A 26,694-nucleotide genomic window follows, 5' to 3' on the forward strand; every position below is an offset into this window, starting at 1 on the left:
CCCCTTCTCCTGCACGAAGATATAAAGGCTTGCTATTCTGCTCTCAAGACATGAGTGCCTTGACTCCACGGTACTGGCAGGCCAAGTTTGTCCCTCCCAGGTTCACTACTAGAGATACAGCTGCTCTTACAACTTGTAATGCCATGGCACAAAACAGGTCCCTGTTCATAAATGTTCTCAAAGTCAGGCTCCTGGGCCACACTTGCCTAGGTAAAGGTAAAACAGCATGGACCATGGCTTTCTTCTTATTTTAAAATGTAGATTTTTTTTTTATTCAGCTCTGGTGAGGTCAACAGATCAGGAGAAGACTGCCATTGAAAAGATAGTTTGTACTCACCATTCCCAAGAGGAGGGGACATGCCATCCCATGCCAGGGGCGGTGAGGGGGCACACAAGGAAACTAAATTAGAGTCAGTCAGGAAGTAGAGGGAGTGAGGGGAAAACGTGGACAAGAGCCTTTATTGTGGTTTCCATGGGAAGGAATGGTTGAGGCAGGGTAAGCAGGTTTAGGGTTGGCTAGTTTGAATAATTTCAACAGGCTCTGGAGCATGAAGGCTGTCCCCAGTTGTTTGGTACCTGGCCTTTGGGTGATTAGGACTGGGAAATAGTGGCCCTGAATATGAGGTCCTGATATAGGTGGTAGTGGGGGTGTGGACTCCAGATTGATTGGTTTGCATTTGAAAATCACACAGGTGAGGCCTTTACTGTTTCTAGGAATTGGTCAGCCCCGAGAGGGAAAGTCTTTTCGGGATCAGCAAGGCCACATAGATCAAAGCATCATAATACAGAAAATTAAAAAAAAAAAAGTGGTTATAACAGTTATGTCCTTGATAATGTAAGAAATCGGTGTCCTTCAGGAATTTACAGAAACTCTAATATTTCTAATACGTACACATATACACACGCACCATGGTGGTCCAGTGGTTAAGACTGTGTTCCCAGTGCAAGGGGCCTGGTTCAACCCCTGGTCAGGAAACTAGATCCCGCATGCTGTGACTAAGACCCAGCTCAGACACGTGCACCACACCACTGCAAAACATGTAGTATTTCAGTCTGTGGGTGTTAGGTCACAGAGGGCTTGTGCATGAAGGCATCTTTTCACCTGCTTGCTCAGCACCAGGGATGAAGCTTTCTTACGCCTGGAGGGGACTGATGGTATGAAACACTATGAAAATCACCAAGTTCATCTTTTCCACATTATCCACATGACTGCTTTCATAGAAGCTTTTCTTCTTTTTTTTCCTTTATTTTTTCTTCCTTAACTTGATTTTATTTATTTTTTCGTTTCACATATGATATTTTCATGTTTCAATGTCATTCTTCATAGAAACTTTTCATAGTAATGTTTTCAACTTCATTCTTTCATTTATTAACACCATTTAAAATGCACCCCTTCTTCCTATATTCAAGACCTTAGGAAAGAAGGCTTGTCTTCACACAAGACACTAGTATAGCAGCTGATGTCTCTTGTGAATTGGGACTTGTATGATGGGCCCTGTCAAATTGTTTTAACTCTCAGAAAGAATATTAACACCCTCATGTGGAGATAGAGAGACATACTTGGAGTTGCTGTCCAGGGTTTTATACCCGAGAACCAAAGAAGCTCTTCCTGACTTTTCATATTGCCTCTTTGGAGACCACCTCCCTAGAAGAACAAATGGTTTTGGTCTATTTTTCCTGCCTTTGTATCTAATAACTCTGACGATGGTCCTTTACAAGATGCTGCTCAGGTTTATTTATTAGGTCATGTTTGCAGGAATATTAGAATTTTGCAGAGAAGTAACATGTTGACTTGCTAGTGGAAATGGGAAATTTAGTTTCTTTCCTCCCCTGAACACCCCACATCTCTCCTCCCTGAACACCCCACATCTCTCCTCCCCTGAATACCCCACATCTCTCCTCCCCTGAACACCCCACATCTCTCCTCCCCTGAACACCCCACATCTCTCCTCCCATGAACACCCCACATCTCTCCTCCCATGAACCCCCCATATCTCTCCCCTCTGCCCACCCCATATCTCTCCTCCCCTGAACACCCCACATCTCTCCTCCCTGGAACACCCCACATCTCTCCTCCCCTGAACATCCCACATCTCTCCTCCCCTGAACCCCCCATATCTCTCCCCTCTGACCACCCCACATCTCTCCTCCCCTGAACACCCCACATCTCTCCTCCCCGGAACACTCCATATCTCTCCCCCCTGACCGCCCCATATCTCTCCTCCCCTTAACACTCCATATCTTGAACATGTATTATCTTTATCATAGTAAACCGTCCCATAGTAACCATCCCTGCTGTTTTTCTCATAATGTATGAAGTTAGCTAAATGAATGAACTCTACTTTCCAGCTTGTCCCTGAACTTGCATATTTCGGATTGTGATTTTCAAACTCCAGGATCATCTTTTAATGATAACAACCATCCAGAACTAAATTGTTTAACATGATATTTTCCTTAGAGACTAAAGTGGAATTGATAGCCTCTGTAACAACAATTTTGTACCTTTCATAAATATGTATGTGTGTGTGTGTTATTCTCTCATTCAAGGCTTATTACTCTTTGCTAATATGCTATTGCTTGGGATTAGTTAATTAAACATGACTTAAAAGTTTGCATTTTACTTAAACTAGTGACAAAAATTGCTTAACGTGATTTCTTGGTTATATGCTGCTTTTGGAATGGCAAGAAAGCAGAGTCAAGAAAATACATTCACTCTGTTAAATCTTTATTTATTTTCTAAGGAGTGAGAGAGCATTTTTATCCAAGTGGTGAGAACCTCCTGGAGTTGATTGACTTAAATTAGCTTGATTGCTTTTTATCAATCACAGCTGCACTGTTTAGCATAAAAATGCAAAACATCTAAAAAGCATTTGCCTTGCAGCATCCTCGAAAGATGTTTTTAGTTAGTTTTAAGATGTTTCAAATTTTTATTCTGCACAGATTCTCTGAGAATGTATCCAGAACATATCTAGTTACAGAGAATTAGTACAGATATTGTAAACTTTGAGAAAATGAATTAAAGAAAATATGCTGTTTTATGAATTACATATTTAGAATTTGGGCTTTTTAGCTTTTAAATGTCTCTCGTAAGTTAAACAGTTCAGCAATATTTGTTGCAGTGGCCAAGCCAAGCAAACCGCTGCTAAACATTAAAAAACAGTCCTTGGAACTTTTCACATAATGAGCCATTTGGCCTTTCTTGTGGAGCTGTGACATGGTTCAGTGGAAACTAGCTGTTGTAAAGTTAGGTAAAACCAGCTTTGTCTTGAAATCCTATGAATGAATTTCAGACCATCATCTTTATTTTCTCCCTAACTTAGTTTAATGATGGGCATGGCTGACTTACTGAATGTCTTCTTGTGTGGGTGTTGCTGGGATTGGTCTACTCTGGAACCCATTCCAGTCTGTTTCTGAATCAACAGCTGTTTTTTTTTTTTTTTAATATCCCGCTATTTGATAGATTTTTGTTCTTTGGTGTTTTGGACATAATCAGCATCAAAATTAGAAGAAGATGCACTCTCAAGAGTTGATGAGAGAGAAAAAGGGATACTAAGAGGGAGGGAGAAAGAGGAGAGGGAGAGAGAAAAAGGAAGGCAAGCTAGTTTCTTGTCATATTTTTGTCAAAAATCACCTACAGGTCTTGATTGATAGAGAACAAATCTCTTTCAGACACTAGGACTTGAGTTCATAGAACAGAGCTTCATGGACACACCAGGGGCATGTTCTTTGAGCATGAGCTCGGGGTTGCAGTTCATGCATATAAGACAGATTTTCCCTTTACATGTATTTTTTGAGTGGAGTACCATCATTTCTTTGCTGGACATTACAGAAGTCCTGTGTGTGAGAAGGGCATGTGTCTACCATCAGTTGGCCAATATTTCTCCTTTTAAAGTGTGTGAAAGGTCACCCTCTTGAGTTTGTAATGCTCTTGGGCCATGTGCCCTCAGTTGGAGAGAGAATTGGAGTCCTTGAGTCCTTGTCAGGCAGTAGGCCTCCCTACCTTTGTGAAAGCAACTGCTGGGTATTGATCGATTTATCAATCAAAAGAGGCACAGGAATTCCATATGAACAGGTGGGGCCCCTAATAAGAGCAGATGTGTGTCCTGGACTCCAGAGGTGACCTTTTAGATATGAGATTAATGAGTTCAAAGGCTTTTTCCATAGCTTTTCATTCTAGATAAGTCTCTTTTATCCATGTAGATTTGTGGAATCAAATAAGCCACATCATTCTGGGGAAATTTTTGAAAAATTCTTACCTGTTTCAATACTGCCTACAGGATATATTCCAAAAATCCTTCTTCCTCTCAGTTTTAATGTGTTATTAGTATGTTTAATGATATTATTGGTGTTTAAATCGTTCACAATTTTTACATTATGATAGTTTAAAAAATTGTTTCCCTGTTCTTGTCTGATCTTTGTTATGCTCTTCACAGTATGTATCATATATTTGCTTTTATAATATATCTAAAATTTAGGGTTTTGAGTTTTTAAATTTAACATAGTGTTATTAAAAGTATGTCTTTGTGTTTATAAGCCTCCTGATTTTTTACTGTTAATGGCATTGTGTGCTCTGATTTACCGAGGCATGCTTCTACTTTTGGTCACTGCAGTCGTTTCTAAAAATTTTCACTGGTTATATGTACTATTTCAGTGAGAATGTCTCTTAATGTTAAAATGTCTAGCATAGCATTATTATCCTTTGTTTTGACTTTAATTATTAAATAGGATTAAAAGTGTTTACTGGGTGTATTTTCTCTGTGAATCTCACATGATGGATTCTCACTCAGTATAATTATACATTAGTGATATTAACTCTGTCTTGATACAAATATTTATTTATTCCATTTTTTAATTTGCCCTTTAAATTTTGGTTTTGTGAGTTTTCATCAAGTTTTTGGCTATAAATGTAGTTGAATCTGTCAACCATTTTTTCCCTCACTTCTTTGGTTCTCCAAAGATTAATTTATTTAAATGGCCTTTCTTCATTGTTCAGTCTTGATTCAATCTTCATTTTATTTCCCATATGTAATTGGTGTTTTGCAGGGGAGCTCTCTCTCTTCTCAGTTTGATTGATTGTAGTATGTCTTTCACTGGGCTCCCTTGCTTTGTGTTCTAGATAGGAAGGGAGATTACTACCCTAAATCCAAAATTGATTTTTGAAAATAATATTTGATATGCTTACCTGACTTTCCCCCCATTTTATTATTGGTACCATTTTCTCTGTTTTATCATCTATGGAGTACACTCAGTCTGCAAATTATTGTTGTTGTTCAGTCAGTAAGTCACATCCCACTCTTTGCGACATCATGAACTACACCATGCCAGGCTTCCCTGCCCTCACTATCTTCGAGGTTGCTCAAACTTATGTTCATTGAGTCAGTGATGCTATCTAACCATCTGATCTTCTGCTGCCCACTTCTCCTCCTGTCTTCAATCTTTCCCAACATCAGGGTCTTTTCCGATGAGCTGGCTCTTCATATCAGGTGGCCAAATTATTGGAGCTTTAGGTTCAGCATATTCAGGCTGAATTTCCTTTAGAATTGACTACTTTGATCTCCTTGCTGTCCAAGGGACTCTCAAGAGTCTTCTCCAGCACCACAGTTCAAAAGCATCAATTCTTTGGCAATCAACATGGTTCAGCTCTCATATCTGTACATGACTGCTGGAAAAACCCTTAGCTTTGACTATCTGGACCTTTGTTGCCAAAGTGATTTCTCTGTTTTTTAAGATGATTTCTAGGTTTCTCATAGCTTTTCTTCCAAGAAGTAAGTGTCTTTTAATTTCATGGCTGCAGTCACTATCCACAGTGATTTTGGAGCCCAAGAAAATAAAGTGTGTCTCTGTTTCCACTTATTGGCCCACCTATTTGCCATGAGTAATGGGACCGGATGCCATGATCTTCATTTTTTGAATGTTGAGTTTTAAGCCAGCTTTTTCACTCTCCTCTTTCACCTTCAACATGAGGCTTTTTAGTTCCTCTATACTTTCAGCCATTAGGGTAGTATCATCTGCATATATGAGATTGTTGACATTTCTCTCAGCAATTTTGATTCCAGCTTGTGATTCATCCAGCCTGGCATTTCACATGATGTACCCTGCATAGAAGTTAAATAAGCAGGGTGGCAATATACAACCTTGACGTACTCCTTTTCCTATTTGGAACCAGTCTGTTGTTCCATGTATGTAAAATTGTTAATAAGCTGTCTCTGGTGTTCTTTTAAATAAGATGGTCTTAACATCCTCCTCATTCTTTAACTCCACAATGTTTAGCAGAAGCTGGAAACCTACCTGTGAACCCAGTCCACAGATTTAGTTTAATGGACTCAGTGTTCTTTGTTTATTTGATATATTTTTTCTTAAAGAAAATTTTAAAAGGTGCTCAAAATGAAAGAGGAGAAGGCAATGGCACCCCACTCCAGTACTCTTGCCTGGAAAATCCCATGGACTGAGGAGCCTGGTAGGCCGCAGTCCATGGGGTCGCTAAGAGTCAGACACGACTGAGTGATTTCACTTTCACTTTTCACTTTCATGCATTGGAGAAGGAAATGGCAACCCACTCCAGTGTTCTTGCCTGGAGAATCCCAGGGACGGGGAAGCCTGGTGGGCTGCCGTCTATGGGGTCACACAGAGTCGGACATGACTGAAGCGACTTAGCAGCAGCAGCAGCAAAATGAAAGAAAATCAGGATATGTCACATAATAATGTAGGTTGTGGTTTCTCAAGGTGAACCTACATAGCACTTCTGGGGCTCCCTCCCTCTTAGCAGGCTTGCTTGCAGGCTGAGACACTGGCTGCCCCTCGGGATGAGATGTGTTTCCCCAGTTTGCCAAGTCCCCATCCAGCCAGAGTTGCTCTTTGGTGTCATTTGCCTGACCTCCTTGGCATTTAATTTGTGACTGTGGTCAGCTTTGTAAGTGAAATTAAGGAGGGAAAGGTTAGCTAGTAAACGTTTGAATAAACTATGAATGTAAGGACATTCAGGTGACAAGAATCTGGCAACAATTGCTATTGAAAATGACTGCCCCCTTTTCCTGGATTTCTAGTTTAATTCCTAAAGGAAGCCCAATCAAAATGCATTTCTTGTGCTCCCAACATCAACACAGGTTGTAAAGGATAAGGGGAAGCTGTGATGTTTTTTGGCCATGTCATATATAGCGTATTTCCCTCAGCTTGGGAAGTCTAAGCACAAACATCTTGATTCTCTCCTTCGAGGCTCAGGGCAACCCAGTTTCTTCTTGCTAAGTGGAACATTTCCAACTTAGCAATTTTTTTTTTTTTTTTTTTTTTGTCTCTAATGAATGACTTCCTCCCCTACATTATTAGGACATTGAAACTATAATGGCTTCTTCGGGCACTGATGTGGGAGGCAGAAAAGCAGAGTTGTTGAATTCTGTTTGTCACCTAATTCTCCAGGTCCCTGTGTGCAGGCTACTCTGATAGACAGATAAGGCTCAGTTCTGACTTCTAGTGAATGTAGGGTCATGGCTCAAGTCCTTCACTTTCCTGAGGCTCACTTTTCTTCTCTGAAAACAGGAGGAATGATGCTTTCTGCTTCATCGTCATACCCTTAGGCTGGTGAGTAGTATTTCAGGTATTTAATAATTAGCAGTAGGTTTGTTATTATTACAGTGTTGTTGACTTAGAGAGGGACTGGTGTGAACCCATCAAAAATCTGCTGGGAATACATGTATATGAATAATGTGAACTCTTTGAATGAAAACAGTTGCTTTCTTTTGTGAAATTACTATATTATTATTGTCCAATGTTTTAATGCTGTTATCTTCATTGGTGATAAAAACTTGCTCTTGTGTTTGTTTTCCTGAGGTGTGAAAAGGATTTTCTGAAGGTGCAGGCCAGAGGCCTCCATGTCCACAGCTTGAAGAGTGCAGGTTCTGCCCACTCATCTCTGATCACAGCAGAGTGTGGCTGGTTTTCAGAGCAGGCATCATCCTATCCAATGAAAAGAATCTTTTTTTTTTCATAGTCTTTACCGAGATTAGAAACTGGGAAGGAGGTGGGAGGGGGGTTCAGGATAGGGAACACGTGTACACCCGTGGCAGATTCATGTTGATGTATGGCAAAACCAATACAATATTGTAAAGTAATTAGCCTCCAATTAAAATAAATAAATTTATATTAAAAAAAAGCATATAAGAAAAAAAAAAAAAGAAAAAGCAAAGTTTCATTCATCTTTGCCTGGAAAATAACTGTGTTCATAACTGTACCAAGAAAAGAAAAATAGAGGAGGATATTTTTCTTCCATAATTTGATTTACCCCAAAATATTTGTGTTGAGGACAATTGTCAGAGGTAAGAGAACGAGTTTTTAGGTTCCATTCCTTATAATTCCTTTTTCCTTATACTTTTTATAGCATGTGCAGTCATGAAATAACCCAGACATTATTTTTACAGCTCTTACTTTACCATGACTCAAGCATAAATATATTGCAATTTAATAGTGTTAATAAAAGTAACTTGTGATGATGGGGAATATATAGAGAGGAATGGCATGATAGTACATTTTAACCCTGATCTTCTGAGTGAAGATATTTCAGAAAATGTCTTCTTTTCAAGTTCTTGGCGATTCTTAACAAAATTTGTCAAGACAAAATTTAGCATTTGAAAAATATAAATTTTGTAGGCTATTTTGGTCCTTTATTTAAACAATACTTAGGATTGTTAGCAATCAAAATGAAAAAAATAATCTGCTTCCAGTGGTACTACTCTAACCTACTTCTAGTATGTGGCTGTTTTATCAAGTGTAGATTTAAATCATAATGCATTATGTTTGGCCATGTAAGCTTCTAAGGCAATCTTCTAAGTATTACGTTTCTAAGACCTCCCACTGTGCCCTGGAGTTAGGTGCTTAGTCGTACTTGCTCAGTGGTCCAGAGGGCATTTGTTCAGGCACGTATGTTCCACTGAAGGTGTTGGGTTCTGGGTAGGAAAGAGGAAAACACTCAGACTATGAGCTTAGCTATAAATACGTTTGGAGAGTTTGCCGAATATAGAATATAATATTAAACTTGCATTTGAAAAAGAACATATTCTACTGCAGTATTTTCCACAGTACGTTCCCTAGGATATTAATAGGATGTTATAAAAAAGAGAGTGTTGGAGTTAAATAAGCTTGAGAAATGCTTATTAACCAAAATTAAAGTGGACTTCACAGAGCATTTAGCAAATTCTAGGAAGAGTATTTCCCAAATTAATTTTACCTTGGAACATTTCTCCCACCCCACTCCCAGTCCTTTATTTCCCCAACACGAATACTTGTAGAACTGGTTTTCTCTGGAAATGTTTTTGGGAATGCTAGGATTATGCATAGTAATAAATTACCACAAAATCAGTGGCTTAAAAGCGTAAAAATTTATTGTCTGACAGTTCTGGAGGCCACTTATCCAAAATCAAGGTGCTGGCAAGTCTGTACCCCCTCCAGATGGGGGAGAATCCTCTCCTGTCTTTTCTAGCTTTTAGTGCTCCAGGCATTCCTTGACTTGGCTTGCAGAAACTCCAGTTTCTGCCTTTATTTTCACATGGCCTTCTCCTCTTCTGTCTGTGTCTTCTGATATGTGTGTCTTTTATTAGGACCTTTGTCATTGGATTTAAGGTCCACCCAGATGGTTGCTTTTGAACTGTGGTGTTGGAGAAGATTCCTGAGAGTCCCTTGGACTTCAAGGAGATCCAACCAGTCCATTCTAAAGGAGATCAGTCCTGGGTGTTCTTTGGAAGGAATGATGCTAAAGCTGAAACTCCAGTACTTTGGCCACCTCATGCGAAGAGTTGACTCATTGGAAAAGACTCTGATGCTGGGAGGGATTGGGGGCAGGAGGAGAAGGGGACGACAGAGGATGAGATGGCTGGATGGCATCACTGACTCGATGGACGTGAGTTTGAGTGAACTCTGGGTTCACTCAAGTGCTGCGATTCATGGGGCCTCAAAGAGTCGGACACGATTGAGTGAACTGAACTGAACAGATGGTTCAGGATAATGTCATCTTAAGATCCATAGTTATATCTGAAAAGACCCTTTTTCCAAATAAGGTCATATTCATAGGTTCTAAAACATGGATATAACATTTTGGGAGGCACCAATCAACCTACTGTGGATACTAAGAAGGTTTTTCAAAACTGGAGGATACTTAAGAAAAGCCTAATTCAAAGACGGGAAGCCAGCTGTGCCCGTAAGTGTGAAGATTCAGGGTTGAGTGTTCAAGATGCAGAAATCCAATATTGGCATACAATTCTTGTGCCTTGCAGGTATCACCTTTTTATCCTGCCAGTCTTCTCACCAGTTCTGGATCCCTTCTTAACAAAGTCTCCATGAAGCTACTTCATGTCAACTGGAGTGGGCATGTGAAGCAAAGAGGATCTCTGAGATGATAAACAGAGCAGAACTTCGAGAGGCATGAACAGACAGTCTCATTGATTGAATTCCGTAGCTTCTTACAGAACTCTAATTTGATGGACCCGGGGCACAAACATATTATTCTGTCCAGGAAAACATGTAGTACACATGGGGAATGCTTTGGGGATAGGATGGAGGTTTTGTGCATGTTTCTGGTCCTTTATGTGCGTCCCCACAAGAATAAAAGTGTCTGGTGAGAAGAAACTCACCAGGGAAGAACTGCTGTCTTGTTCTACTTCTGAGGCTTCTCTGGTGGCTCAGTTGTAAAGAATCCACATATCAATGCAAGAGATGCAGGTTTGATCCCTGGGTTGGGAAGAGTCCTTGGAGGAGGAAATGGCAACCCACTCCAGTATTGTTGTTGTTTTTCAGTTGCTAAGTCACGTCTGATTCTTTGCAACCCCATGGACTGGAGCATACCAGGCTTCCCTGTCCTTCACTATCTTCCTGAGTTTGCTCAAACTCATGTCCCTTGAGTCGGTGATGCCATCCAACTATCTCATCCTCTGTGACTCCCTTTTCCCCCCTGCCCTCAATTTTTCCTAGCATCAGGGTCTTTCCCATTGACTCAGCTCTTTGCATCAGGTGGCCAAAGTATTGGTGCTCCAGCTTCAGCATCAGTCCTTCCAGTGAATATTCAGGCTTAATTTCCTTTAGGATTGAGTGGTTTTATCTCCTTGCAGTCCAATGGACTCTCAAGAGTCTTCACCAGCACCACTTTGAAAGCATCAATTCTTCAGCACCAAGTCTACTTTATGTTCCAACTCTCACATCCATATATGACTACTGGAGAAACTGTACTCCAGTATTCTTACCTGGGAAATCCCATGGAGGACTTCAGAGGAGCCTGGCAGGCTCACAAAGCATTAGATATAACTTAGCGAGCATCAGACACAGCAAGAGTGCTCCACTTCTAAATCTATAGAAGAAATTGGGACCGTTCTGATTAATGGTGACAACGTGTAAAAGACACAAATTCTGCTTTCTACATGGATATAAGTGAATCTGGCAATATGTCCTGGCAACATCCTTGCTCATCTTGGCTTTTGTGTAAACTTGCTTGTGTTTGAAATGCAGTGGTGTGGCAAGCTCGCATGGTGCATGTGGTTTCTCCATCATCAAGAGGTTGTAGTTGCTAGACATATTTTTCCTCCTCTGGCTCAGACGGTACTTCCTTTTAGATTACTGCTCTTATTTCTGGGCATTTCTTGTGTTTCAGCTAGATAGGATACTGTCAGCACATTTCTCCCCTCTCTGTATAACTGGTAATTGTGAAAGGTAGGGCTGTGATTTTTAGTTATTTTCTATCCAGGACCCTTTTATTTGCAAGACTAAAAGTCATGCAGAGTGCTGTCTTTCCCCTCCTTCTTACATTACGCTGAAAATACTGTTTAAATGGGTAAATGGCTAGTGACTAGATTTGCTTATAGGATATCAGGCTACTCAAAAATAATAGTCTCTTAGTTTGTGGGTGGTTTGATGGGTTCCAGTGTTATAGAATATGAACTAACAAAATGGAATAATAAAATCTCAGACTGTCAGAGTTGGAACTGGATCAGTGAGTTCAATTTCCTCATTTTAAGGATGTGAAAACGGTGGGAACTCCCAGTCATCAATTGTTACTCGGAGCAGCTTACTAGTGATTTCTCTTATAAAATTGTAGGACTCTAAACAAAGAAACCACTGCTGGAAGAATAATGCAGTATAATATTGACTTATTGTACACATGGTAAATTGATACACACACAAACACACAAGAAAATTTCCATACCAAAATGTTCCCCACCATAATAGTGCTGTGATCACGGTAGATATTTTCAGCAGCAATGATGGCGAACCCAGAAAGAGATGGTGATTCATTTCACTTTAGAAAAAAAAAATGACCAAAGAATGTGTAGCATGACTTTAATTTTTTAAACATCATGGTGGCTTTTGCTTCTGGTTTAATAGGTTTTCATAATGATCTTGCTTCTCGCTTAATTGGTTTTTATAATGATCGTCTTCTTCACTCCTGGAACTCAGTTTATTTCCAGCTCCAAGTTCTTTAGTAACAAAATGCTTCCAAGTTGGAAGCGTCTATAACAAGTCCCAACAGAGAAACAATTGCTCGCTCTGGCCAAGGTAAATTTGCACAGAGTTTGGTGTTACCACCCATTTCACAATCATTTATGTTCTACCTAAAAGTCAATGATGTGAAGCCTCAAATTGGCTTAAAAATGAGTGTGTCCCTAAATTCAGCTCACACACCCTTGGCGGGGGTATGTTAAAGTGGTATTTCAGTAGTGAAACCTTCCTTTCCTATAGCTATTTTTGTGTGTAAAAGACCTATCTGAATATCTTAGAATAGGAGAAGTATTTTCACCATTTTGAAAAGCAAATCTATGAAAACTGTTTCTGCAGGAAATATTTGACTCATGTTGAAACATCATAGCATAAGAATATGTAGGTGGAGTTGTATATACCTATATGTCATATTTTTCAGGATTTTCTCATTGATGGCATTTCGTTCAGGGTTTTTTATACATGGATAGAGATAAGAGCTATTTTTTGCTGTCATATGTTATACGTTACCTATATATGTATGTGATATATAAGGCACGGGGCTTCCCAGGTGGTTCAGTGGTAAAGAATCTGTCTGCCAATGCAGGAGACACTGGTTGGATTCCTGAGTTGGGAAAATCCCCTAGAGGAAGGAATGGAAATCCACTATACTATTCTTGCTGTAAAATTGCATGGACAGAGGAGCCTGGCAGGCTACATTCCATGGGTCGCAAAGACTCGGACACAACTTGGTGACTAAATAGCAGCAGCATATAATTTAATTTTATATAGTATATGATTATTTATTTGCTTTTCAGTTGGCAAGTAGTGTCTGACTCTTTGCAACCCCATGGACTATAGCACACCAGGCTTCCCTGTCGCTCAGCATCTCAGAATTTGCCCAAGTTCATGTCCATTAAATTGGTGATGCCATCCAACCATCTCATCCTCTGTCACCCTCTTCTGCCTTCATTCTTTCTCAGCATCAGGGAAAAGATTATTTATATAAAACATTTATATTGTATTATATATTATATAGAATTTAACATATAATGTATAAACAGATATATATGTATATATTATATATAATACATAAAATATAATAAAATATAAATCACATTGCTACCATGTTAGCCTGGAGAGCCCTCACAGCATCTATGTTTTCACCTATAAACATACCTACCAACACCAGTTTGTCAGAAAAGATAAAATACATATCATAATTTTAGCAGTTTTCTGCATTGTTTTTGTTTCATGCCATATTCCTCTTCACTTCTGTGATTGTCATTCATGCTGTTTGATTATTTCCAGCTTTCTTCCTTATGAGCTTGATTCAGAGCAGGCGCTGTGGAGTTTGATACACATGTGCTTCGGTCTTGGCTTTGCTGCCTGTAATCTGGGTGCCGCTGGACCTTCTAAAATGCAGAGCAGTAGCTCTCTGTCTCAAAAAGCAGATGGGCACATGAAACTGTCCCATGGGTGTTAGCTAATGTTGCCGTCATTGTTGTTAGTAAAATTGGCTTTCAATGTTAGCTGCTAGAACACAACATAGTACTCTAGTGACTGAATTTACCAGTCATAAACAGATGATGCAATGTATTTTTTTTATCATGGTGATAACTGATGTTAGTATTTGGTATTAAACAGTAGCCACTGTTCATTGATTATTTCTTCTTTATTTCTTAGTGCAGATAATAAAGCCCCTTGCAAACCATGTTTTGATTAGTCCTTGTGGCACTGGTACTACAATACTATTATCTTCATTTTATGGATGAAGAAACTGAAGTTTTGAGAGATTGTATCTTTCTTTAGGTCCTGGTGAGTAAGTGGAAGGTTAAGATTTGAACTTGAGAAATCTAGCTCCAGGACCCCTTGTAGCTATTAATTACTCTTTCCTGCCTTCCAACGATGTATTTGCCTTAGCTTACAAGTGGAGTTTACTAATGTGTTAAATTCTTGTTTTTATCACTTATGTGACTGAGCGTATAGTAGGTGTTTAAGAAACTCTTGTTTGCTTATGAATCTTTGCAGAAAAATTTTGTACACACACAGCAAATGATCTTTTTCTTACTCCCAATTGAAAACACAGTATATATACTGGAACACACATAGCATTTTACTTTCGGCTTCCAGAAAAATTTTCTGCAATTTTCCTTTGTCTGTTTTCATGAAAACATTTTAATCTGTATTTAGTCTTATTCATCTCTCTTTTCCTTTATGGTATATAAGCTTTTTCTCTTGCCTAGAAAGAACTTCCATACTTCAAAAATAAAAAAAGAAGGGCCCCAATAGTTTCTTATAGAACTCTTCATTAGAAATTTGTTTTTGTCAAGAGAAATTAGGTAAGGATTTACCTTTACTGGGCTTCCCTGGTAGCTCAGATGATAAAGAGTCTGCCTGCAGTGTGGGAGAGCTGGATTTGATCCCTGGGTCAGGAAGATCCCCTGGAAAAGGAAATGGCAACCCACTCTAGTATTCTTGCCTGGAAAATCCCATGGACGGATAAGCCTGGTGGGCTATAGTCCATGGGGTCACAAAGAGTTGGACATGACAGAGACTAACACCCCGTGCTATACAATAGGTTGCCTTTACTATTATTTTTCTGAATGATTTGTCAGTTTTTAGCCATTATTCACTGAGAAATTTAGTTTTTTCTACTGAATATAGTGCCATTCTTACTGTATATTAAATTTCTCTAAGTATGTGAATCTATTTTGGATTGCATCTTTTTCTTCCTACATCAATACCAAACTGTTTTAATTATTGAAGCTTTAAAATATGTTTTAGTGTCTGGATCTCTGGCCTCCTGACTTCATGGAAGTTTGGAATAGGTGATGACCTTAGAGGCCATTGAGCGAAGTTTTGTTGGTTTATAAAGCAGGTAGATGAGTCCCTAAAAAGTACCTGACTTTCTTGAAGATTGCACCCTCAGGTGATGGCAGAGCCAGATGTGAACTTGGGATGGAGGCTGGAGTGGCTCTTGAACCAGAATATGGGGGTTTAACATAGTCTAACCACATTAGCCCTGAAAGCCCTCTGAGCTTTAGTACTGTTACTTACAAATAATACCTACATCATAGGTGGCCCAGAGGCATGCATGAGACACCCTGTTGCATCACCAAACACACTGCTGTCCACAGAGGACATCTCAGATGTATCTAGTTGACTCCAAGCCAAGGCTTTCTGAGTCTAATCCTTTAGTGTGTCCCCATTTCACCACACCCAACCACTTCATATCCATGGCATGCCTTAACATTTTGATTGCTAAAAGATACTGGAGAATAATCTTTCATAAAATTTTCTGAAGGATATTGTTCTTAGAAAAACATGAGTTCTCTTTTTAAATAGATGTGAGCAAAGGTGACTTAAATCAAATTAAGTAAGATCTTGGCTGTGGGATTTTAGAACCTTTAGTATGATAATGTCTACCATAAATCAGGGGAGTAGCTGCATTTCCCAAGTTGGCTTGATCATAGAGCTAACCTCCACTCCCCCAATTAATTTTTGCACAACACCCAGGAGGGTTTCAAAGAACAAATACTGTTTACTTTAGAGCAGTATGTCTCCCTTGGGAAGAAATTCCTTTTAAAGAAAAAAATAAAAAGAACATTATGGCACCCAGTATTGTTTTATGTAATAATTATTACTTATGTTACTTAATTAGGTACAAAGATAAGACTAGGCATGCTTATAGCTCTTACAGAACTATGAAACCAAATCAGGATTACACACTAAATGAAAATACAACGTCAAAGCCTATAAAATTTAAATGAATGATATTAACTTTATATGAAAAACGATTGTGTTTGCTGGATGTAAATTTATATTTGATATGAATATGGTGCCAGCTACTATAGCTCAGATGCTAGCTCAGAAGTCTGCACAGTGATGTGCTGTGTATTAACCTGGTTTCCTCATTGGTCACGGTTTCTGTAGTGCTGATAACCCCCTTGCTTTCCTGTTCACCGTGATGTCCTATGGCCAAGATTTTGAGGGAAGATATCAGAGAAATAAGATATATTTCTTTTGTGTTTTTTCCATTTAATTCCCAAAGAACTGAAGTGCAAATACAAAGGCAAATATTTAGATCTTTTAACAATCCTTGACTATCAGGAATTATTTGCATGATCCAGAATAAGTTCACTTTAACTTTTGAGATAATCATCAAAAAGAAAAGACAAAATAAATTTTGTAGCAAACTCATGGATCCTTGAACATAGGTCTCCATTCTTTAGGAGTATGGGCCCTGACTTTAAAATATAGTTTTAATTCTCTTTTAAGTAAATGTACTATAGTTTCTCATTTAGTAGTCATTTACAAACGTGTCATATGTATATGAATGGAGATTGCCTACTTGGATTTATTGAACATAACTGACCTTGAGATCATGAAATTATTGCTTAGTCTTCCTACTAAATTATCAATGATTTAAGTTCTTTGGGCCTCAGTGATAGGTTAAAAAGTTCATGGCATATCTCAGTAGGACCAGTATTTAAACTTTTTATGTTAAGATGCATTTTCATGTTTAAACTTAGTGTGCTTCCTTGAAGGAATAGTACAATATGAATGACACATGATGTTTTCTTCAATGTATTTTTTTGGTAATAGTAAATGTTTTGAAGATGGGCATTTTAAATGTTAGGAGGTACTAAGATTGATAGCTTTGCAAATTGGTTTTAAGTATTTTGAATTTATAACTATCATCATGTTGCAAAATAACATTGACTTTGGAATAGCTTGCTTCCTTTTGTAGTAATTCAAAAATATTATGACAGCTATAGTTTTATAGTGAGCATAAAAACCAGTGAGGTAAGTCCAATGAGGTAAGGTTAGTGTTGGAAGTTTTATTAACAAAAACTTTAAGTATTAACACATGAGTTACAATTCCCATGTGTTTTCAGAAATTTGCTGGAACTGAACTAAACATTAAATTTTGAACTTTGGACTAGTCACTTAAAACCACCTAATTTTAGTGTAAGAAGTAGCCAAAAGCTTGAGTATGAAAACAGGCTTTATAAAGTTGGCTGGATTATTAACCCACATAAGATATGAATTCTTCCATGTAGGTGATATGAAACATTCTTGACCCAGCATTGTTTTCTTCAGGTAGGTGGCATATGGGAGTTGGGTATGATTTTTTGATGGGTGGGTAAGACAAAATGCATCTTTACAACCTGAAAATCTCAACTGTGTTATTAACAAGCTGGTGATTGTAACTTAACTTTTATAAGCACAGCATGTGGTTATGCAATACTAAATATATCTGAATTTTATTTTTTGAATTGAAATTATATGAGAACAGACTTCTAATTTAGGAGAAAGGTATATTGTAAATTATGAAGCAATCTATAATACAGCCATCATTGTTTCTCTTTGTACTATTTAAATAATTTAAAATATAGATTTCCTAACCCTCACTAGGTCAAATGTTTAAGTTTTGGATTGGTAGATGAAAGCCAGCACACAGAAATGGGATTATCTAGTCCTTTTTTCCCTAGTCAGCATCACTCTAGTGTTCAGTTCAGTTCAGCCGCTCAGTCATGTCTGACTCTTTGCAACCCCATGAATAGCAGTACACCAGGCCTCCCTGTCAGAGAAGGCAATGGCATCCCACTCCAGTACTCTTGCCTGGAAAATCCCATGGACGGAGGAGCCTGGTAGGCTGCAGTCCATGGGGTCGCGAAGAGTCGGACATGACTGAGCGACTTCACTTTCTCTTTTCACTTTCATGCATTGGAGAAGGAAATGGCAACCCACTCCAGTGTTCTTGCCTGGAGAATCCCAGGGACGGGGGAGCCTGGTGGGCTGCCGTCTAGGGGGTCGCACAGAGTCGGACATGACTGAAGTGACTTAGCATAGCATAGGCCTCCCTGTCCATCACCAACACCCAGAGCTCACTCAAACTCATGTCCATCGAGTCAGTGATGCCATCCAGCCATCTCATCCTCTGTCGTCCCCTTCTCCTCTTGCCCCCAATCCCTCCCAGCATCAGAGTCTTTTCCAATGAGTCAAATCTTCGCATGAGGTGGCCAAAGTATTAGAGTTTCAGCTTCAACATCAGTTCTTCCAATGAACACCCAGGTCTGATCTCCTTTAGAATGGACTGGTTGGATCTCCTTGCAGTCCAAGGGACTCTCAAGTCTTGTTAAAATGACTAGGACAATTCCTGCCACAAAATCAATTCTTCATATTTGTTGAATGAATGAATAAATAATTTTCGTTACTGGAAATAAAGAGTACCTACAGAGAAGAGAAATCTGAAATCAAAATAGATGAAGGCAAAGAGTAGAAAGACATGACCTAAGTATAGATTAAGAGATAGACACACCCTCATCTCAGCTTTTTTTTTTTTCCCCTTCTCTTTTTAGCTGTGCTGGGTCTTCACTGCTGCAAGGGCTTTTCTCCAGTTGCAGTGAGCAGGGGCTACATTCTAGTTGTAGTGTGCGGATTTCTCATTATGGTGGCTTCTCTTGTTGTGAAGCATGGGCTCTAGGCATGTGGGTTCAGTAGTTTGGCACATGGGTTCAGTAGTTAAGGCTCCCAGGCTCTAGAGCACAGGCTTAGTAGTTGTGATCCACAGGCTTAGTTGCTCTGCGGCATGTGGTATCTTCCCAGGGATTGAACACATGTCTAGAGCTTTGGCAGGTGGATTCTTTAATACTCAGCCACCAGGAAGCCACTGTATAGCTACTTTTTGATGATGCAGTTGCCGAAGGTCATTTTTTTTTTTAAAGGCAACTTTGAGATTTGTATGAAAGAGCTTTAAAAAAGCAATGATTATTCTCAATGTTTCTTTTCAGCGAGACTGCAGAAAGATCATGCTAACTAAATCACCAGTTAGGTAGTTCTCTTTGGTAGAGATCAATAACCTCTGACGATTAAAGAAGAGAAGACTCCTGCCTGTTACCTCGTCTCCAGGTAGTATATCAGTCATACAGTCTTTGAGTGCTCCGTGAAATTCCAGCTCTCTGTCCTTTTGAGATCATAAAAGCTTCATGTGAGGCCAGTGGGACACTATTTCCTGTGGCATGGCTCAGTCAGCCATGTTTGATATTGGTCCAGAATCCTCCCTGAAGTGTTTCTCCATAGGGGAGATAAAAGTCTAAGGATTGAAACTTTTGAGTTTATTAGAATCATAGACCTACATGGTCCACTATTGTAACCATGAGCCATATGGGGCTATTGAGCACCTGAAACGTCACTAGTTCTAATTGAAATATGCTGAAGGTGAAAAGTAGATGCTGAATTTTGAAGACAATACCAAAATGTCAAATATATTATTTTTTAGTGTTGATTACATGTTAAAAAGTAATATTTTTGATATAGTGGATTATATTAAATATAGTCTTAATATTACTTTTACATGTTTCTTTTTTAAACTTGGATGCTAAAAATTTAAAAATTACATATGTGGCTTGTGTTGTATTTTCATTGGACACACCACCTTCAGTCTTTTTTCTGGAAGGGTGGAAGTATCTGTGCAACATTTCTAGCCAATCCATACAACTTGAACACCACCCATTTCATCAAGGAAAAGTCAGTCCTCACATCAATTATGTTAATTGACCAAATTTCAGATACTCATCAAATATAAAGACTATTGAGCCACTTTTGGTAGTTGACTCTGGCATGTCAGCTTTTAACTGAAATCTTTCATAGCTAATTAACTACCCCTGGAGAATTTATTCACAGTTGGGAAATACACCCATGGACCCAGCCACCCCTCCACACAGGCACATATCATACCATGTATGCTGAAATATTTTAAAGTAAATGACAGACAGTATAACACTCTGGTACATGTTAGAGCACAAAACCTTACTTGCTGGTTCTCCACTTTTCCTGAGGGCTGTTGATTAGCAACCTTTATTGCATTCCTACAGTATATAAATCACTGGGTTACAGGCTGTGGAAAGCAGAATAATAAAATATAATAACAATAGCAAAAATTTATTGAGTGTTTCTAGGTGCCAGGTACTGTGCTAAGTGCATTACATGTGTTATTTAATTTAATCTTTAACGTAATTTGATGAAGGTGGTACTCTTATTATCCTCATTTTGCTTATGACACCTTTGATTTATTCTTGACATTTCGAAGGCTGGTGAGTACGTCCATGGCCATTGACATGAGTTGCTTGAACACCTATATTTGCAGTGGAGAGACTTTGCAAAACAGAGTTGTCCACTTGAGCCACTTGTTGATATGACTATAAGTTCAGACCAGTGTGCTATAGAAGACTCTTCCTCTTTGATCTCTTTTTCTCTTCTCCCCAGGATCTTGATCTTTAACTTCTGTGTTTACTCCCTAGGATTCTGCTACTTCTTCCTTTCAGCTCTGTCCTTGGCTCTCTGTCAACCATCTCTCCCTGCCCCAATCCCCGCCACACTTCTTTGGAATTGGAATGAAAGGATAGAGGAAAGTAGATTTTGAGGTCTTACACACTGAAGGAGTAGAGGGAAGAACAGTGACCCAGTTTCATGTAGGTTTATGGCCATCTCTAAGGCAAACAAACCTTTCTAGTTTTAAGGTACCTACTTTTTAATAAAACCAGGGGAAATTATAGTAATTGAGTAGTTTAACATATCATACTGTTGGGGGGCAGGGAGTTAGGGGTGATCCTGCTTTTGAGGATCCAGATATATGGAGGTTCTGCCATCTTGTAGCTCCACCATGTGGAAAATGTATCCTTCAGAGTCTCAAGAACGGGGAGGGGTGTCAGGGAGGTGTAGATAGGAAGTGATGTATGACGCTTCTGCTTACATTTCATGAATGGCTCCATTTTCCCACAACGGGGCTGGAAAGAGAGATGGATCCAGTGTTCAGGAAGTAAAGGCAAATTGGATTTGAGTGAGAACTAGTGGTTACTACCACAGTGGCTTCTAGATTTTAGGTTATTTTCAGTGTTTTTGTCTTTGGAAGCATACTTCCATACATTATGCATACTTCTAACTTTGAATCTGTCTCCCCATTTGAATGATTGCAAGTTGAATCAAATTCAAATATACCATTAACCCAAGTCTACTATTAGGAAAAACAAACAAACGACACTTTTTTTTTTTTTTTTAATTTTATTTTATTTTTAAACTTTACATAACTGTATTAGATTTGCCAAATATCAAAATGAATCCGCCACAGGTATACATGTGTTCCCCATCCAGAACACAAGAAAAGATGCTCAACATCACTCATTATCAGAGAAATGCAAATCAAAACCACTATGAGGTACCATTTCAAACGACACTTTAAATGTGAAATAAAACTGTACTGGGAGCTTTTGTGTATGTTCCAGTTTCATTTTCTTTTAAAGTTGTTCTTTGTGATAGCGTGTTTATTCAATGCCTGAAGTGATGTCAAGTAAGTAATATTTAATCTGTGAAAATTTTCAAGTGGCCCCTTTTTCTCTCTCAAGTGTTTTTTTTTTTTCTTTCTCTCAAGTGTTGCTGTAGTCATTTTAAGATGGAAATGAACCATTTGATTTTTAAAAATTATTTATGGCATATCAAGTAGCACTTAGTGTTTTGTCACAACACTGAAACTGTTCTGAAGGCCTGTGTAAAATACGGCAGAAAGGTCAGGAAGCTTATGTACAGAACTTCTAGAAACATACCTCACCATTGGAACTGGTTATAATTCCTGGGTGCTGACATGAAGATTAATAATGTTTAACTCTGATTTTGGCAATTTTTGCCAATTTCATTGCCATGGTCATTTTCTTTCAAGTTATTACCTGGAACTGAAGTGATAACAAGTGCTTTATGCTTTATACTGCCAGGTAAAAGGTTAAATTTTCATACATTACATGCTTTTAAACATACACACACACATGCACCCACATACAGGCACAAATATACACACAACTGGATCAGAAGGAAATGAGTAATTCTCCTAAAATGAAAAGATTGTCTTAGTTTTAACATTAGGGGACTAGTTCCCATGCGGTTAAATAATATGTAAAAACTGGGAATTCAACCTATGGCTCTTTGTGCACTGACAATATCATGCAGTTCTAATTTTCTTTTGTTTTTCTGCGAAATGATGGTGCTCTTTGCTTTGCCAAGTTTTATTATTGAGTCAACTGCCAAAGTTTAAGAAAGAGAGTCAAGGGCCCTTAAAATTATTTGGTGTTGAGTGAAGAGGTAGAGAAAGGTATTTCATATTCCCAAACATTTTAACTTTTATGTCTCTACCTGATGTTGGAATATAATCTAAACTTGTAGGCTTTTCTGATTCTTTTTAAAAATGAACTATACTATCGGGTGAAGTTCAAATATTAGTGAAGGGAATTTTAATCCTACTCACTGATACTCAGTTTGGAACTACATATTCTAATTTTTAATAGACTATCTTCTTTCTGGCCTGATTCCTGTGTTTAAACTTCTGTGCATCAGAAGGTCTGTGCGCCTGCTTGTGGTTTTGCACCATCTGGAAGTTAAAATTTGACTTTAGAAATGATGTCATGCTTGCTTACTGCAAACTGGGCTAATGTTGGTTGAGAATTGGATGTAGTTCAGGTCAACATTTTGCCTTAAAAAAAAAAACAAAAAACTTTAAGCTTCATTTCTTGATTCTAGGAGGCTGTGCAGAGCTGTAGAGATAGAGTGAAGGTGATTGAAGGCCACAATTCAAATTCCTTTGAAGCTGAGTACATGCTGTCAGGCGCATGGAAAATAAACTCACAAACAGAAGACCTTGGCTGGCACAGACTTCTTCCTGCCATGTAGAGTTTGGGTGTTGCGAGTAGTGTGTTGATCATGAGCAACTTTGCTCTCTGTTTTGTTCCTGGAGAAATAGTCTTACTTAAGTCTTACTTAATAGTCCTTACAAAAGCTTGGGTTGCTGTTTTAATCTCTTATGGACTTAGTAAGATGGAGCAAGACATTGAAAGATCACACATAGCCAGAAGGCACTACAAATGTTAAGCTTACTATTATTGATCAGTTAGAGTCTCTTCTGAAACTTTCTCTAGCATCACTCACTATCTCCCAGGTTGTAATTTATTTGTATCATGGATTTGGATTGGGCGTCTCCTTTGTCCAGATAATGACCACCATCTTTGATAGGTAGAATGTGGGGCTAATGGGACCGCAGTTTCTTCTTCAATTTTTACAGAGTCCTAGTCAGCCTATGTACAGATCCCTAAAATTGAATGTGTAACCCTTTCTAACCACTGCTGTAACCTGCAGTGATCAACATGTTCTGCCAGTTTCGAAGGAACCCACTAAATGCTACCCTTTTATGTATAAACTAAAAATCACACTTTTTCACCAGATAAGAGGAAAACTCAGAGATAAGTACTGATGTTATTCTAAGTTGGTAGATGGAGATAACTTTTTACATAGACCCCTGGAGAATCTGGAATGTTTAAGCTTTAGTGCAACTGGCATGAGTTTTTCATTTAGGAAAGGGGAGGTCACCAGGATATGAATTTCCCCTTCACCTCTGTCCCTAGATCTCGATAGCCATTATGTGAGAAGAGGCAGAGCTATCAGAGGTTTGCAGATTCAGCAGTTCTCACCTTCTGGAAACCATAGAGTGTCCATCCTGTCTCATAATGCAGTCAGGGTCATTCGGCCAACTGGGCTTCCAGCACTTGTCATCACCTCTGCCCTTGCTGGGATCTCCCAGCTTCATCTTGCTGTCTGGGCAGAAACTAGAAAACCTCTCTGCTTACCTACCTCCCCATCACCTTTGACATTTAAAAACACTACTTTGGCCCTCCTTTCTTCAACAGGGGTAAGGAAAGGAGATTCTTTCCTGATAACTTTTTTATTTCTAGTATTTTTCTGCCCTGATGTGTTCCACCTAGGACTGATTGCTGTCTTTAAAATCATAAAATGCCAGGCACTTAGAGGTAGTCAGTCCTTACCTTTTTGTTTTATAAGTGAAGAAACTGAGGCTGAAGACTTGGTGTGGGCAAGTGAGAATTATTTGTCCTCATCCTCACAGATAGAGTAGCACTGGTCACTCAGTGGTGTTTATTTGTGACCCTATGGACTGTAGCCTGCCAGGCTGCTCTGGCCATGGGATTCTTCAGGCAAGAACACTGGAGTGGGTTGCCATTCCCTTCTCCAGGGAATCTTCCTGACCCAGGGATTGAATGCAGATCTTCTGCTTTGTAGGCAGATTCTTTACTGTCTGAGCCACCAGGGAAGCCCAGATAGAAGCAGAACCTAAAACCTAAGTGTCTTTCCTTTGTTCCAAATTGCCTTTGACCCTTTGTCCTTATAATATTTATATATCTATTTTTGCTTATTACAGTATTCCTGCTCCTTTTTTAAAAAAATGTTTTTGTTTGTTTCTGTATTCATCTAAACTTTACTTGCAAATAGTATAATGAGCAAATATTCAACAAGATATGCTATGAGATGCAGCAGTCCCCAACTTAACCCTGTCCCATTCTTTTTCCTCAAGATTACCTCTTTAAACTCTTTATGCCTGGTTATTTTGATATCTCTCAATAACATGCTTAATTGCTTCCTAGTGTTGATGTTGCTTCTATCTATCCAGTTCCCAGTGTGGAAGGTGAGGACTAGAGTCGTCTGTCATCCCAGTGTCCTGCGTCACCCATGTAAACATTTTTTGCACATGATCTTTGGAATGTTAACATTAAAAAAAAAGCTTATGTTTCCCCATTCTATTACCAACATTTGAAAAGCAGAAATTGTAGAAATCTAAATTTTTTCTTTAGTGTTTGTAAAGCAGTCTTTCATGAAGCTGTAGAATAGGTGTCATCCACAGCATTTTCTTCCTCTAAAAGCATTTACTTCATCTTGGCTACACGTCTTTTTCTAATTTAGGAGCGTTCCTCTATTGCCAGTCTTATTCTCCCAGATGTCCGTGGCATGGCTCATTGCGTTCTCTGTATTCCTGGAGGATGCTACGTGGCATGAACAGTGTTGTACCCTCCCTGGGCTCTCAAAGATACAGAGAATTCATGTGCTTTGTTTCCCAGCTTTCGGCTTCACAACATGAGATGACTTCATAACGTCTTATTTCATATAAACCTTATAATTAAAAAATATATATATCACTGGACAGGTACACATGCAGTAGGATTTTAAGGTAGATGTAGGCTTTAAAACACACAGCCTGGAGCTGCCCATGAGCAGTATTTGATCGTGCTGCTGAGAAGGTGTACTGCTGCCCCACCCATCTCCCAGGGCAGGACGTAGTTACTGATGACCTCTCTGTAAAACTGCAAGCTTTTTTCTTTTTCCTAATTTCAGGTAGATGCACTGAGATTACGGCTAGAAGAGAAAGAATCTTTTCTCAATAAAAAAACGAAACAGCTGCAGGACCTCACAGAAGAGAAGGGGACACTGGCTGGAGAGATTCGAGACATGAAGGATATGTTAGAAGTGAAGGAAAGGAAAATCAATGTTCTTCAGAAAAAGGTGAGTACCTGATGTAAGCACTTCAGATTGAGAATTGGTATCATCCATGTTTTGTCATTTCAGAGAAACTTTTGAGTGTGTGGGAAAGAAGAAATTATTGTTCAAAAATTTTAGATTAGTGAGTGTAAACTTTAAACTTACTGATATTTAACTTACTGGTGATTGTATCATGTCAGTTTTAGCACAACTTCATGAATTTACTTATTTGATCACCTGGAAACTAGTATTTTTTTTTTTTCATTTACTAGCTTAAGCATAGAGATAATTGTACAAATTTAGATATAAATCTAAAACATATCATTAATTTTTCCTTTTCTTTACTGAGAACTGAGCAGTCAATGTGTTTTGTGGGTCTTAAAGGTATTTTAGGTGCATTTTGTATTTGTATAAACTTTAGTAGCTCTTATCCTGTCAGACTCATACAGATCTTAGTGGGTGTGAAGTAATAGTTACACCTATTTCTTAATTGGAGTCAGTGAGACAATGTGAAGTAAGTTGTAATACAGTGATTTAACACAGAAGATACTGGACTTGGCTAGGGCTCTTCTTTCTTTCATTTTCTCCATAGTAGGGGATCCAGATTTGGGGACAACACCCAGATTTTTCTTTTGAAGAATTCCTGTTTGCTACTGTGTACAGTTTTGTGGGATCAAAGAGTGCCCTGCCTTCCCTAGAGAAAAGGGTAGGCAAGAAGAGAAGCTAATACCCACTCTTTTGAGAGAAAGAAGCTGTTGGAAAACATATAGGGCTCTCAGATTAACAGGCAGCAGCATGGAATCTGAGCAGAAACCAGTTTGGAGAAGTAGGAGCTGGCTGGCCAAGGCACCGCCATAGACAAGCATGTCACCAGGC

The 26,694-nt window shown here is 38.8% G+C and overlaps 1 protein-coding gene across 8 annotated transcripts in view; it reads left to right on the top strand.

Annotated features, from left to right (window-relative positions):
* Positions 1–26,694, top strand: part of ERC2 (ELKS/RAB6-interacting/CAST family member 2) — a 997,915-nt gene that overhangs the window by 363,639 nt on the left and 607,582 nt on the right. For all 8 annotated transcript variants that reach the window (XM_055558162.1, XM_055558161.1, XM_055558164.1 and 5 more), the window contains one exon: positions 25,675–25,842. In XM_055558162.1, coding sequence (XP_055414137.1) covers positions 25,675–25,842 — 168 coding nt within the window. The remainder of the gene's footprint in view (positions 1–25,674; positions 25,843–26,694) is intronic.

Source organism: Bubalus kerabau, chromosome 20, assembly GCF_029407905.1.
Source record: "Bubalus kerabau isolate K-KA32 ecotype Philippines breed swamp buffalo chromosome 20, PCC_UOA_SB_1v2, whole genome shotgun sequence".
In the NCBI taxonomy this organism is placed as follows: Eukaryota; Metazoa; Chordata; class Mammalia; order Artiodactyla; family Bovidae; genus Bubalus; species Bubalus kerabau.